At 44.6% G+C, this 14928-nt stretch overlaps 1 protein-coding gene across 2 annotated transcripts in view; it reads left to right on the top strand.

The window, feature by feature from the left end:
- The window catches only part of LOC130169456 (neurogenic locus notch homolog protein 1-like), a 42105-nt gene that overhangs the window by 15444 nt on the left and 11733 nt on the right, over nt 1-14928 (top strand). For both annotated transcript variants that reach the window (XM_056376235.1, XM_056376233.1), the window contains exons 4-22: nt 142-480; nt 2204-2326; nt 2405-2638; nt 3286-3441; nt 3887-4072; nt 4749-4862; nt 8066-8179; nt 8372-8605; nt 8703-8813; nt 9582-9774; nt 9991-10136; nt 10293-10406; nt 11172-11291; nt 11673-11825; nt 11932-12160; nt 12602-12803; nt 13087-13240; nt 13386-13570; nt 14190-14322. In XM_056376235.1, coding sequence (XP_056232210.1) covers nt 142-480; nt 2204-2326; nt 2405-2638; nt 3286-3441; nt 3887-4072; nt 4749-4862; nt 8066-8179; nt 8372-8605; nt 8703-8813; nt 9582-9774; nt 9991-10136; nt 10293-10406; nt 11172-11291; nt 11673-11825; nt 11932-12160; nt 12602-12803; nt 13087-13240; nt 13386-13570; nt 14190-14322 — 3240 coding nt within the window. The remainder of the gene's footprint in view (nt 1-141; nt 481-2203; nt 2327-2404; nt 2639-3285; nt 3442-3886; nt 4073-4748; nt 4863-8065; nt 8180-8371; nt 8606-8702; nt 8814-9581; nt 9775-9990; nt 10137-10292; nt 10407-11171; nt 11292-11672; nt 11826-11931; nt 12161-12601; nt 12804-13086; nt 13241-13385; nt 13571-14189; nt 14323-14928) is intronic.

The raw sequence follows: 14928 nt of genomic DNA, 5'->3' as shown, positions 1-14928 counted from the left end.
TAACACACAACAGTTAATGACTTCTCACAATCATAACTCGACATTTCTTTTTGTTCTTCAGATTATTAAAGAAGTAAAGAAATTCATGCAGAGAACAACTTAAAATACTTCCAGCATCCAGTAATTTCTCTGTGTCCTTAGGTAACCAGTGCCAACTAGCCAACCCCTGTGCCTCAAACCCATGTGCTAATGGCGGCCAGTGCTCAAGCATTGACTTCCAATACATCTGCACCTGCACGCCATTCTTCACCGGACAGACCTGCAAACAGGACGTCAACGAGTGCGATACAACCCCATCGCCCTGCAAGAACGGCGGGGTGTGCATCAATGAGGTTGGCGGGTACCGATGCCAGTGCCCACAGGAGTACACGGGCAAGCACTGCGAGAGCCGCTACATGCCCTGCGTCCCGTCACCCTGCCATAATGGAGGCACCTGCATCCAAAAGGGAGAAACCAACTATGAATGCTCCTGCGTGCCAGGTAGAAAATATTTGATGATGTGATGATCTGCCACTCCATTGCTTTACGGCCGGGTTACACCAGCAATTAAATCCATGTGAATTTTTCTCAGGCCTTTTGTAACGAAGAAGAGAAGAAGAAAAGCCTCTGGTTTTATAAAAACTGCAAAGGTGAAAATATTGATGAAATCAGTCGGATCTGTCATTTGTAAGCTGACATGAATCACAGATCCTTTTGAGTTGAGGTGGAGTTATTCACTCCTAAATACAATGAAGTCTCTCAAGGTGAATTTAAATGTCAGCGGGTCGCTGGTTAAGAGATGATGTCATTTAAGGCTGGGCTGTTCCTGCTTATGTTGTGTCCTGTGTGTTTGCGTAGATTTGTGTGTGTTTCTGCCTCGGTGTGCGCAGTGTGTGAACAAGGCAGGGCAGGAAGGCATCAGGGCTTATCATAAGGAAATGGTCAAAGGACAACATCCTCTCCACGTAGCGGAGTAAAGCAAAGCTTGTTGGGAATGTATTCCCGCCCAGCAGCTCATCACCTCCACACAGACCGACTTTGCCTTGTTTTTGTCTGAGTACTGAAATTCATGTAATGTGTGGAATGTGTTACAGCTTTCCATCCCATCTCATTGATGCCGTCTGTTAGCCATAACAAGCTGTTTCTAAACACATCAGGCTGCTCGCTGACGCTCTTACTTCCCAAAGTTATCCATCGGAGTAGCATTTTTATGAGTGAGGACTCGCATGCATGCACCCAAGCGCGTGGGTGACAGGCTACCAATGGTTTCACACTATTCCACTGATCAGCAGGTGGTTGTAAGACGCCTAAGGAAAGACTACAAGCTAGCAAACATGGATGAGAGCAATGCAGGTTTCAATTTTTATTTTTTTTGCAAATGCTTTATGGGGAAGGAATCAGGCATTTCAGGCCTACTTGTATTTTTACATATAATGTTGATGATGAAGAAAGCGTTCTTAATGGTTTCATAGTTGTAAACTGTTCTCAGTAGGTAAATGTTTTTGCTTCCTCTCCCGCAGACCAACCATGAAATGACTCACCTACACCTGAAAACCCCCAAATTTAAGACAATAATCGCAACATCCCTTTGTCACCTGGGCTTATACCATGGATTAAAAAAAATACACAAAATCTGTCTTAGTTGTGAAGTAGCAATGAATGATGTAATGGTTACTGCTGCTGGATGAGTTATGAAATACTCTTTAATAAATTCCTGTGAAGGTGCATTATTTGAAATCACCGTTCCACATGTTATCCTGCAGAGATATCTGAACGTCACTTAAATCCAAAGTAAACAAGCAACTGTTTAGGAAAGACCATAAAGATTCTCTTTAAAAGACCAAACAGGCTCCTGGCAGTGGCATTGGACTTGTACTGGTTTTGGTTTTCACTTTATAGTTCCCAACATGCCGCTTGTACAATCCAGTGGTTGCCTCTTGTGTAACCGTATAACGGAGTGGATTTTATTACACGGCGAGGTTGCCACAGACCTCAGGAGGGTACAGCTGCCTTCTTTCTTGGGAGGAAAAAGACAGTTGACCACATTTAACTGTAGAGAAGTTTCACTCCCTTTTGTCGTGAAGGGGAGAATGTCGTTTTCAAACCAGGAGAAATGTCTTACTGAAAATCTGAAGCCGCCACTAGTAGAAAATCACTCCGTGAAAGTGAAGAAACAATACGCTGTCACACATTCCCTGACTGTATATTCCCTCTTTTGTTTCAGGTTTTACTGGAAAAAACTGCAACCACAACATTGACGACTGTCCCGGCCATGAGTGCCATAACGGAGGAACATGTGTAGATGGAGTCAACACCTACAACTGCCAGTGTAGACCAGAGTTTACAGGTCTGTATGTTCCAGCACATATATTTAAATAACCTTCGGGATATAAACCAATTAAACTTTAATCCTCCGAACCCACAGGTCAGATCTGCACAGAGGACGTCGACGAGTGCCAGCTGATGCCCAACGCCTGCCAGAATGGCGGCACGTGCCACAACACCTTCGGCAGCTACCAGTGCGTGTGTGTGAACGGCTGGACCGGGGACGACTGCAGTGAGAACATCGATGACTGCGCCAGTGCCGCGTGCCACTCCGGCTCCACCTGTCATGACCGCGTAGCTTCTTTCTTCTGCGAATGCCCTCATGGCCGCACGGGTACCTACATGTTTATGTAGCTCTGAATGTTGAACAGGAGATAACTTCTCACTGCCACTAGTTTATTTTAGTGGAGGAACCTGTTTTTCTTCACCAAATACACTGTTCTGTACTTCATCAGCAACTCTATAAGCAGCATATAAACATTTAATAAATGGGATATAACACACTGTAATGTCGTCGCAAACAAATATAACAACATTTTTAAATTTTTAATTAATGTACAGCACTTGTCCTAACCGTTATAATTTCTCCCATCAAGGGATATTTCATATTTTTACTGTGTTTTACTTTAACGTCATTAATTATCTGTTTATTTAACCAGCCTCCACTTGTGTTGACTAATACATTAATAAATACTTATAACTGCAATATAGTGTTAAAAACCATTTGTTAGATGTTTATATACCGCTTAAACATGCTGAACAGTCGGTTAAAGTGTCAGCTTATCTTATCATTCCACATTAAAATATGTTTCCTGCGGTAAATGTCTTGAGCTCACATCAAACTTTCAGTGAGTGAAAAAGAGCAGCAAGTTTAAAAGTGCCTGGTACATTTTTGTAGGTTTAAAGTCAGTGGTGCACGGGATTCAGGGATTGCACTTTAAGGTTAGAGTAACGGAGTCCACCTTATGCACTCTGTTCCAGGTCTGCTGTGCCAGCTGGACGACGCCTGCATCAGCAACCCGTGTCAAAAGGGCTCCAACTGTGACACCAGCCCCGTCACCGGAAACCATTTTTGTACCTGCCCCTCGGGATACTTTGGCGCTTCCTGCGATCAGGATGTTGACGAGTGCGCACTGGGTAAAGCTCACACTACTTGACCTGCCAACTCTCTTTTCTGTTGTCTAGTTTCAGCCTTTAAATCTGACTGACTGAGGACACATTTCATCTGTGCTGATGAGTTCATTATAACGCAGATAGTCATAGTTTTGCTATATTACTGTCAAGAAACTTTCAATCATTGCACATGCTTTAGTAACTTTTATACAAGCCAAATACGAGCTCATTCTTTCCTGTTATTATGGGTACTGTGGTGCCCATAATTGGACCCGTAATAACACCCTCAGGGGTATTATTTCTGTAATCACACACAGTTTAGGCTTTGGTTTTGGCTTCCTCAAACAATACTAAACTGCCCAAATCATCTCATTGTCATGTCTTTACATTTAAATTGCTCCTTGTTAGGTCTTGTACACACACAACGGACTTTCAAAAATAAACTTAAATTATTAATTTGGTTAAACAGGTTCCAACCCATGTGAGCACGCGGGAAAGTGCATAAACACCAAGGGTTCGTTCCAGTGTAAGTGCCAGCGGGGTTACGTGGGGGCGCGATGCGAGCTGGACGTCAACGAGTGCATGTCGAACCCGTGTATGAACGAGGCCACCTGCCTGGACCAGATAGGAGACTTCCACTGCATCTGCATGCCAGGTGAGACGCTCGACCACAAAACCTCCAGCTAATGAACATGAACTCCTCTGTGGACCAGAGGAACGGTCCTACTGAGTCCATTATTTCAATTTTAACGCAACACTTTTGAGACCTGGCTCATCTTTTATTGATTTTTCAATATATTTGTTGTTATTATAAAAAGAAAAAATACTTTTTACAGCTTCTCAAATGTGAAGAGCTGCTGTTTTTCTCTTTCATCTTGTTGCAAATTGAATTATCTTTGAGTTTTGGGCTATTTTAAAACATCAGCTTGGTCACAGTTTTATAACTATGACTCTGTTCAACCGAATCAGTTCAACCTAAAAATACAGCTGAATCCATTAATGAATTAGTCAATCAGTGGAAAAATGACCTGCAATTTCATACTTGATTAAACCTTTTAACAGAAATACCATACATGATAGTGAAGTGAATATCTTCAGGTTTTGCGCTGCGGGTCAGACAAAACAAGGAATTTGACGACATCACTCTAAACTTTTCACTTGATAAGTTGAAAATAAAAGTTAGTAGCAGTCCTACTCCTATTCATTTAGCCACTGTGTATGATTTAAATCCATTACAGCGCTATATTACAAGAGTACGAGAACGCTTCTCACTGTGTGTCTCTGTCTAACCGATCCATCCCCCTCCCGGTCCTCCCTTGTTAATTGGCCAGGCTACGAGGGGGAGTTCTGCGAGATCGATACGGACGAGTGCGCCAACAGCCCCTGCCTGAACAACGGCAAGTGTATCGACAAGATCAACTCCTTCCACTGCCAGTGCCCCACAGGTGAGGCTGCCGTATACTGCTGCAACAGAGGGGGGAGGGGGGGGGAGTAGGAGGAAGGCAGCGGGAGGAGGCTCTCTCTCTCTCTCTCTCTCTCTTAAACACACACACATGCACAGACACACACATGCACAGACACACACACACACACACACACACACACACACACACACAAAGACCTCTCTGGACGGGCACTAATCCCAGCCCTGAGGCAGGCTTACGCAGGCCCGGGTAGCCCAGAATGAACGCGGCAGTCGAGGAGGAGAGGAAAAAAAAAAAACAATCTATAGGGAAAGGCTTGAGGAAGTTTGAACTTTTTAAACAAGTTTCTTATCTTTTGTACAAAGTCTGATGAGTGAGCAGAAACTTGTGGATCTAAACAAGACTTTTGATTGTGACTGGGAACAAGGAAGAGCTAATAATAGCAGGCAGGACTAATATAACAATGCTTCACAAAATAACATTTTCTGTGTTGCGGTGGCAAAATGAGGCAGACGTTTGGTCTATTTTGAGGGCAGGTAGTTGTTTTGCTGCGGCTTTTATTTTTTCCAAACATGCCATTGGAGTTACACTATTTGGACAAGAGGTATTGATGTTTTATTCAGGGGTGAAGGAATGCAACTATTGAATCTTGGATAGTGGGAAAAAGAGAAAGGAAGAAAAGAAGGGAAGGTTCTTCAAACTCCCCAAATGTGTTTTTTTGTTTTGCATTCTTTCAGTGGGATCATTGAGGTGGAAGTAATTTTTTTTTTTTTCTTTTTCTTTTTCTTTCTCGTTCTTTCTTTTCTGGGAGGAAAATAACGAAGCTCTGAGTCGGGTGGATCAAAGGTAGCCTGGGTGGAGAGAGGCAGGATTCCTCCTGTTGAGAGAGAAAGAAAGAGAGGAAAGAAAAGAAGGATAGGAAAGCAAGAAAGAGAGAAACAAAGAAAGAAAGACATCCCAACAAGGAAGCTTTAGAATTAAGAGAGGGGGTACAAGAGTGAACACAAGAGCTTAACGCCTATGAAAACTCTGTGACAGTGAGAGAGGGTTGTGTGAGGAAGCGGCACAAAGTGGTGGTGGTGAAAGTGTTTTTTTTTGGGGGGGGTGTATATGAGACGCACAGACCGTTATACTGAAGCAGGAAGGGAGGGCTAAAGAAGGGGGAGGGGTTTTAACCGCCCTGCTTGAGATGTAAATTTGTCCCTGTTGCGAGCCAGTCCCGAGGCGAGGGTCCCCTCTTTTCATTTCTGTACATGGAATAGCCATGGAAACCCCACTGAGAGCCATTGAAATGTCTGATTCCAGCAGTCTGGGGATAAATCCCTCTTTGGCTACTGAGGTGCATCGTGTGTGTGTGTGTGTGTGTGTGTGTGTGTGTGTGTGTGTGTGTGTGTGTGTGTGTGTGTGTGTGTGTGTGTGTGTGTGTGTGTGTGTGTGTGTGTGTGTGCGCCCGCGCTCCTGTGCATGCTTGCATTTTCTGCTTCACCTTTTGTGTGTGTATGCATATGTGTGCATCTGGGTAAGAAATTCATTCATGGAGCTTTTTATTTTAGTCTTTTTGATTTCAGTCAGGAGCATCTTGGGCCACTGTAACCGAACTGCTCAGAAACTTAACATTTGCATGGCATCCTGGGAAATAAACAGTCAATTCATAGAGCTGAGGTTCGTTCCAGCTCTTTTCCCACTGCTGGAAACTGGCAGCGCTACTAACACAAGACTCTGGTGTTGTTTTCCTCTCTCCGTCTGCAAACAGCTGATGATACACTTTTTGAATATAGAAGTTTCCTCTTTATATTGGCTGTTATGTTTATTGTTGATTTGGTAGTTATGTGTGGTTAGTTTAAGCCTCAGGCGACATACTTAATAGTGAGCCAACAGCTCACACAAATCATCTATGGAGGCTCCTGCTGACAGCAGACTGATGACCACTGACAAAATAACATTCTTAGTACCACTTCCTAACAAGACACCCATTGTAAAATGTGTATAGGTTGTAACTAATGCCTTTATCACTGGTTAAATAATTCACAAATTCTTGCCAAGCTGTGAAAAATATCTTTGACTGTACAGTAGATTCTTTACCTTGTAGAGAAGAGCTGCAGGAAGATCTAGTATAAAAGCAATGATAAATTATTTATTCCCTTGAGTTATTTATTAACTTATAAATCCTTTTAAAACAGTGGAAAATTAATTAATAGATTTTTTACTAACTATTAAGTTATGTTATGGCTTGTAGACCTGTTTGTGCCTTATTAGAAGTGGTACCAAATTTTTTTTAGCATTTTTTAAGAATTAAATGTTTTTCTGAACCCCTGATATTTTCTAATCAAAGTTTGTGTAACGAACAGCACAGGTGCATGTCTCATCTGTGTCTACGTTGCAGTCCTCACGTCATGTGTACGCTCACAGCCAAGTCAAAACACGGTGAATGGTTCCACTGGGAGAAATCAGCTCGCCGCCAGCCACACAAATACTTCCTCGTCCATCCGTTTTTTTAGCTTAAACCACCTGTGTGTTCCTGCAGAGAGGTGGGGAGGGGAAGAGGAACTTTTATCGCTTCATCTGACAACATCCTACTAGTCCTCGGACTGTACCATCGTACCGCAGAGGGGAAACGAGAAGAAAGTATCTGAGACGAGGAAGAAGGAGAAAGCCTGCTGGTTGATTTTGAATGACAAGGAGTTTGAATAGTGCAGGGTCAAAGGTCAAGCTCACTCTTTTTAGAGGCGGGCGGGGAGTGGAGGGGGTAGTGGAGTAGGGGTGAAAGCAAGACAGGAGAATGCACATTGTGATGGAAAAGTTTTGGGGGACAAAGGAGGCAACAGGCTCAGTTTGGCTCAGATGAGGCGTTGAGCAGACAGGCCCTCCTTTGTCTCTCGCCCCTTGGTCAGGAGGCCTCGCAACTTTCATTCTTTCCTAATTTCTTTCCCTCTCTCCCCCCTCCCGCGTTCAACGAGTTGGTTCCCCCGCTCTCCCTTCTCCTTTTGGAGTCGTGCTGAAAAGAAGTGAAAGGGAAAATAGAGAGCTTGTAGTGTTTCACACTCGTTAATTAACATGCAGATTTCTGATTCGTTGAGAGCTCTTATAGTATGGGCTCGGGATTATGAGCGGGATTGGTTTGAAATGGTGAGAACACAGTAGTCATGTGTGTACACACACACACACACACACTCCTTCACACACATGCACACAATAACCCCCCCCCCCACTTGTTGTTTTTCCAGGCTTCACTGGGAACCTCTGCCAGATAGACATCGACGAGTGTGCCAGCACGCCGTGCAAAAATGGCGCCAAGTGCACAGACGGGCCCAACAAGTACACCTGCGAGTGCACTGAAGGTACGCATGTTTTAACAAAAGCTAAAGAGGGTCCAACAAAACCTGAAATTATAGAATTAAAAACTTTCAGAGGCAAATTGAGCAGATCAAAACGATTGGAAACTTTTTCAAGTATTTAAAAAAGAAATATACTAAAACTCAAAAAAGACAAAGTTAATGCATCAGTTCAAAACGAAACACCTCTTTTTCCAGGTTACTCTGGGAGGCACTGTGAGACGGACATCGACGAGTGTTACTCTGACCCCTGCCACTACGGTACCTGCATCGACGGCCTGGCCTCCTTCAGCTGCCACTGCCACCCTGGATACACCGGCCGGCTTTGTGAAACCAACATCAACGAGTGTCTGAGCCAGCCGTGCAGGAACGGAGGCACCTGCCAGGACCGAGAGAACGGCTACATCTGCAGCTGCCCCAAGGGAACCACAGGTAAGGATCACACACACACATTAGAAAAAAAAAAAAAAGAGGTACAAGTGTAACTTCTATCTGAAATTTGAGGTCACTGAGTGCAAACTTCTTCCAGGAATCAACTGTGAGATCAACATTGACGACTGCAAGAGCAATCCCTGCGACTATGGGACCTGCATCGACAAGATCAATGGCTATGAGTGCGCCTGTGAACCGGGTTACACTGGTAAGCAACTTGAACATAGATACTTCAGTCTGCAGAAAGGCTGTTTGACCTTATAGTTAATTTAAGCCAGGGTTAACATGGCTCCCGTCTCAGGTGACCGATAGACAAAATGAGTGTTTAAGTTACGGGGTTTGAGGATCGGAGGTATGGACAGAGGAGCGTGGTCCTGATGGGGAGGGTGACAGATGGCGAGCGAGTGAGCACGCTCCTCTGAGGCTCGACCGGTGTCACTTTCCAGCTCCACCCTGTCCCCAACCTGCTGCTGTTAGGACACGCAAGCTGCCCTTCCACACAAAGAGGGGACACATACACACACACACACTCTGGCACACACAGTCACCGGGGATTTGAGCGGGAGAAAAGATTCCCTGAAAGATTCCTGAAAGATGAGCTTTTAAAAGCTTGGAAGCCGGTCCCTGCTTTAAAGCTAAATGGGCTGCCTTTATGTTATGCGTGGCACCGGGCTGAATGGCGTCAATGCCTCAAGTGGCCGACAAAGGGCGACTTAAAACCCCTCATGTTTCTGGAAATTGATACAGTCACTGCTCGGAGATATAGACTTCATTGTAGTGGCTGCTTTGTCTGTCGTTGTATGAGTTGGTGTTGTGTATTTTTTGGAAAATACTTCAAAAAGGGTGAAAAATTATAGTGTTTCAGAAGTTATTGTAGTATTGTCGAAGCCTGTGAGTTCACTGTTTATACATCGATAAAGAAATTATTGGATTTGATCACATACTGTAAAGCAAACCATCCTCTCCTTTCCCGCAGGTACCATGTGTAACATCAACATCGACGAGTGCGCCATCAACCCCTGCCACAACGGCGGCACCTGCATCGATGGCATCAACAGCTTCACCTGCGTGTGTCCGGAAGGTTACCACGACGCCACCTGCTTCTCCCAGGTCAACGAGTGTCTCAGCAACCCCTGCATCCACGGTCACTGTGAGGACAAGATCAACGGGTGAGGCAGCCTACAAACTAAATAATGAAGCTGCAGCCAGCAGCCGGTTAGCTTAGCTTTCAAGAATCTTCTTCATCAAGAATCTTTTACACTTTCAGTGCCAGCTGTCAGTACTATACATTTTGGTTTTACAGTTATGTATCAGATGGTAGACTTCAAGTGGAAGGATTATATAACTTCATCACTGAGAATTTCCCAACATTTTCTCCTCGTCAGCTATAAATGCCTGTGTGATTCTGGCTGGAGCGGTAAAAACTGTGACATCAACAACAATGAGTGCGAATCCAACCCATGCATGAATGGAGGCACCTGCAAGGATATGACCAGCGGATATGTTTGCACCTGTCGCATGGGCTTCACCGGTCAGTATCTGTGTGCGGCTGGATGAACTCGTGTCAGTGTTTTGGCTTGTGTAGCGTCCGTGTTCGTCATCCAAACCACACTTCCCTCCACACCGCTTGACTGTTGACCTTCAACTTAAACTGAAGTGTTTGTAATGTATTCCCCCGCACTGACAGGACCGAACTGCCAGACCAACATCAACGAGTGCGCCTCCAACCCCTGCCTCAACCAGGGGACGTGCATCGACGACGTTGCGGGCTACAAGTGCAACTGTGTCCTGCCTTACACGGGTATGAAAATATTATTAAAAATATTTGATACGCCCATGTGCAGGCCTGGTGTTCAGGCATTTCCTCACTCTGGGGGTGGGGTGGGGTGGGGTGGGGTTGGGTGGGGGTGCAGTTTCCACAGCCTGTGTACTTTAAGTTACTGGGGAAAGAGCATCGGATGAATTGACTGTCGAGTAAAGTTCAGCAGCAAGACTTCCTCAGGGCTCAAAGACACCAAACCTCTGACTCACTCTGCTCCTCTGCGCTACAAGAGCATCCCTGAAAAGAGAGCTGGAAAATGTTTTCATGTCATCTCATTTATTATTTGACAGAACAGATAATAATGGAAAGGCTGAGGGCAAATTTCTTGTATTTGTTGAGTTGTCTTTTTGGAAAAATCCACAGGACTTTGAATAATAAAAGGCTTTTGCTTGTGCCGGGGTGGGAACGGGGTGCTTGACACATTTCCTGTTTGCCTGCTTCCTGTCTCACAGAACAGCAAATGGCTTCACAATGGCCGGAAACCGGAGCTGGCTTCCTGTACGAGCCATGTGTTGTGGAAACAGATAGGGAAATGTCTCTGCAGGCCTCTAACACTGACAGAACCTGGCTAAAATCTTCTGATAGCACTGACTGAAAGATGATTCTGTGTCCGTTTGGGTTGGGTTATCTCCAAGTTCATGACTCCTGCATGATAACACACGGCTGACAGTTAGGCATAGTTTATGAATTATTGTAATTCAAGGCATGCTGTAATATGAGTGATTTTGTGTTCATGTGTTATAGGAGAGAACTGTGAAACCTTGATGGCCCCCTGCAGCTCCAAACCCTGCAAACATGGAGGAGTGTGTCAAGAGTCTGACGACTATCAGAGCTTCTCTTGTGTCTGTCCTGAAGGATGGCAAGGTAAACTTTAATGTCTGCGTACCTGCGTCTCCTACTGCAGCTGTTCTTTTCTTACTGTCGGTAGAAAGTTCATACAGTTTTGTCAAGAGAGTAAAGCGTGCTTTGGTGTGAGGAATCATTAGATTTGGATTAAAACATCTGATATGTGTATTAACATCCAAAACGAGAAACTTCAGACATCTGTGTTAAGTAAGTAACAACTAGAACCATTTACTTCCTTAGTTTCTTACTTACGCTTAGAACTACTATGTGCTGATTTTCCCTCCTGCGGCTCAATAAAGTGTAACTTAATACCCTGTTATATCCCAAATCCTGTTATCCAAACACACCTTCATTTAAAGAGAAGGTGAAAAATTCCCTTCTGCTCTCCTCTCCTCTAAGGCCAAACCTGTGAGGTGGACATCAAAGAGTGTGTGAAGAATCCCTGTCGCAATGGAGCGACCTGCCAGAACACTTTGGGCAGTTATCGCTGCGGCTGCAAACCGGGCTTCACTGGACGCAACTGTGAAACCAACGTTGATGACTGCAAGCCCAGTGAGTTTTCCACTTCTTCTCCTTTTATGTCTTTTCTCTGGGACCTGGGAATCCAAGCCGCTCAGAAACACGTTCACTAGAGCTGAGTCAAATGCTTTCCCTCCAGACCCCTGCAGCAACGGAGGCCTCTGCAAGGACGAGGTGAACGGCTTCCTGTGTACCTGCCTGCCCGGCTTTAGGGGAACAAAGTGCGAGGAGGACATCAACGAGTGTGAGAGCAACCCGTGTAAGAACGGAGCCAACTGCACCGACTGTGTCAACAGCTACACCTGTACCTGCCCGCCAGGCTTCAGTGGAATCCACTGTGAAAATAACACTCCTGACTGCACGGAGAGGTACGGAGCAAAGGATCAAGAGCTAAAAGTATCCCATTCAAACTCCAGAGCCTTTATTTTAAGACACAAGACAGACAGGGGAACACTGGTCATTGTGTGTGTATTTGCAAGGGTTGGTGGGTAAGGGCATTTGTTCAGAACAGCAGGTTCACTTTCACCCTCTTGTTAATTTAGACCCCATTTTCTTGTCCACTACTGCCCTCTCTGGTGGAGTACCGATTTACCACCAACTTCATCTTCTCCTATTTGAGGCTGTCCCAATATATATAAACAATATAAGATGAATTGCCTGTACATTGAATTAGATTGTAACTAGTGTCCCTCTACATCATCTGTGGAGCTCCTGTGTGGGAAACAAAGTTTGAATATGAAGTAGGGCATTGCCATGTCTCTACTTCACAGCTCATTTTGGTGGATTTCATAATCTTATTTTCCCCGCAGCTCCTGTTTCAATGGCGGCACCTGCGTGGACGGCATCAACACCTTCACATGTTTATGTCCAGCCGGCTTCACTGGGAGCTACTGTCAGCATGACATCAACGAGTGCGACTCCAAACCCTGTCTGAACGGCGGCACCTGCCAGGACAGCTACGGCACCTACAAGTGTACCTGCCTTCATGGCTACACGGGACTCAACTGTCAGGTAGGAGGAGGGAGAGGGGCTTGAGGTCGAGTTAGTCTGTATCGCTTTACTCACTTGTATTATCCCAGATGTCTATGTAAAACCTGCAATAAATTTAGTTGAAAAGTGAATGTTTTTTATATGATATACTTACTGTATATCTGTCATTTAAATGCTCTTAAATCAACCAAATCAAAGCTTACTGCAATATTTAAATTGTTAGAAATAAATATCAGATTGATACTGTGTGTTCAAACAGCACCCAGTCAGTCTATCATTGCTACATCTGATACACACCTTTCAGAACTTGGTTCGTTGGTGCGACTCGTCGCCCTGTAAGAACGGGGGAACCTGCTGGCAGAGGGGCACCACCTATAGCTGCGAGTGTGAGACCGGCTGGACGGGCCTTTACTGTGACGTCCCCAGTGTTTCCTGTGAGGTGGCGGCCAAACAGAGAGGTAAGATGGATGGTACAGGGGGTTTTCAAAGTAGTGTGTGTTTCTTTGTGTGTGCATGTCAGTCGGCTTTAAAGATGAGAAGCGAATAAAGATTTTCGAAAACAGCACTAACAACAGAACCTTCTGTCTCACGCTCTCTGTGCAGGAGTCGTCGTCGCGGATCTGTGTCATAACTCTGGTCAGTGTCTGGACGCAGGAAACGTTCACTACTGCCACTGCCAGGTTGGATACACCGGGAGCTACTGTGAGGACCAGGTGGATGAATGCACCCCCAACCCCTGCCAGAACGGAGCCACTTGCACCGACTTCTTAGGCGGATACACCTGCAAGGTAACAAACTGAAAGAAACCTGCACCCAGTTGTTTTGAAATTATGTGTATATGGAAGTGCAAGCTGTGCTCTTGCTATTTTTGTGTCGTATTATTTGTGTATCCAGTCCATGTGGCACCTTAACGTGCAAACATAATAGTCTGCCAAATCAGTTTAAGCTTATTTAATTTTCATTTTAATTGCAAATTGAGTCTTAAATGCCACCCTACTTGGCATTTCAAAGGTCTCTCTCATTTAACAAATTTTTATTAAACATGCAGACCATCTTTTAAAGTCTCAAACCTCGGTTTTGTTTTATGAATTTGTTAAAATTCCTCAGTGTACAGCGGGAATCCTTTCAGCTGAAACAACACTGTGTAGTCTTAATGAAGAGGCGTGTTTATAAATAGAAGCTTGGTTTTGTTAATCTCCCCTGGAATAAAGGATCTGCTGGCCTTGGCAGGATGGAGGCCAGAAAACAGCCAGGTAAACAAAAACCATCTTTGTTTCATGTCAGACATTGATTAAATTTCCCCCTTCTCTTCTCCCTCTGTCTTCCTTTTTCTTGGCTGCTTCTTCTTCTTCTTCTTCTTCTTCTTCTTCTTCTTCTTCTCTCTCTCTCGTTCCCTCTGTCTCTCAGTGCATGCCAGGCTACGTGGGGACCAACTGCTCGGACGAGATCAATGAATGCTTCTCCCAGCCGTGCCAGAATGGGGGCACCTGCATTGACCTGATCAATACCTACAAATGCTCCTGTCCCCGGGGAACCCAAGGTCAGCAGACCCCACGCACACACCTCCACACCACTCTGCCCATCCATCCTCTCCTCCTCCTCTCCACGCTTCATTAATTAGGGCTTAACAGCACCCAGGGCATGTCTGAAAAACTCCTCCTCCCGTCTTTCCTCCATCCCTTCCTCTACTTGTCAAATACGCCATCGATTTTTCTCTCAGACATGAAGGGAGTGTGCGTTGTAGGTCAGCCTGAAGTGTCAGTGGAGTTGGGTGTATCCCAAAAAAAAAAAAACACCATGTTGTTTGAGAAATTTTGATCAAAACACACAAAAAAAAGTCACATAAAGTTAAAAGAAAATCCACCATAAATATGAATATTTTTTAAAAACATAAACATATCAGTTCACTTTTTTGATTTTCAGATTTTTTTTTGCTGGTTTCTTGTATTGTAGATGTATTAAAATGTAATGTACACTAATGTTTTAAAAAGCAAAACATGAGCCCTTACCATTTTGAACCATCAGTCTGCATTTATACAGAGACAGATCAGTTATACAGGGACAGATCAGTTATACAGAGACAGATCAGTTAGACAGAGACAGATCAGTTATACAGAGACAGATCAGTTATACAGGGACAGGGGGC

Source organism: Seriola aureovittata, chromosome 5 (assembly GCF_021018895.1).
Source record: "Seriola aureovittata isolate HTS-2021-v1 ecotype China chromosome 5, ASM2101889v1, whole genome shotgun sequence".
Lineage (NCBI taxonomy): Eukaryota > Metazoa > Chordata > Actinopteri > Carangiformes > Carangidae > Seriola > Seriola aureovittata.
Note: the sequence above shows the minus strand (reverse complement) of the source record. Positions and strands in the feature narration are given on the sequence as shown.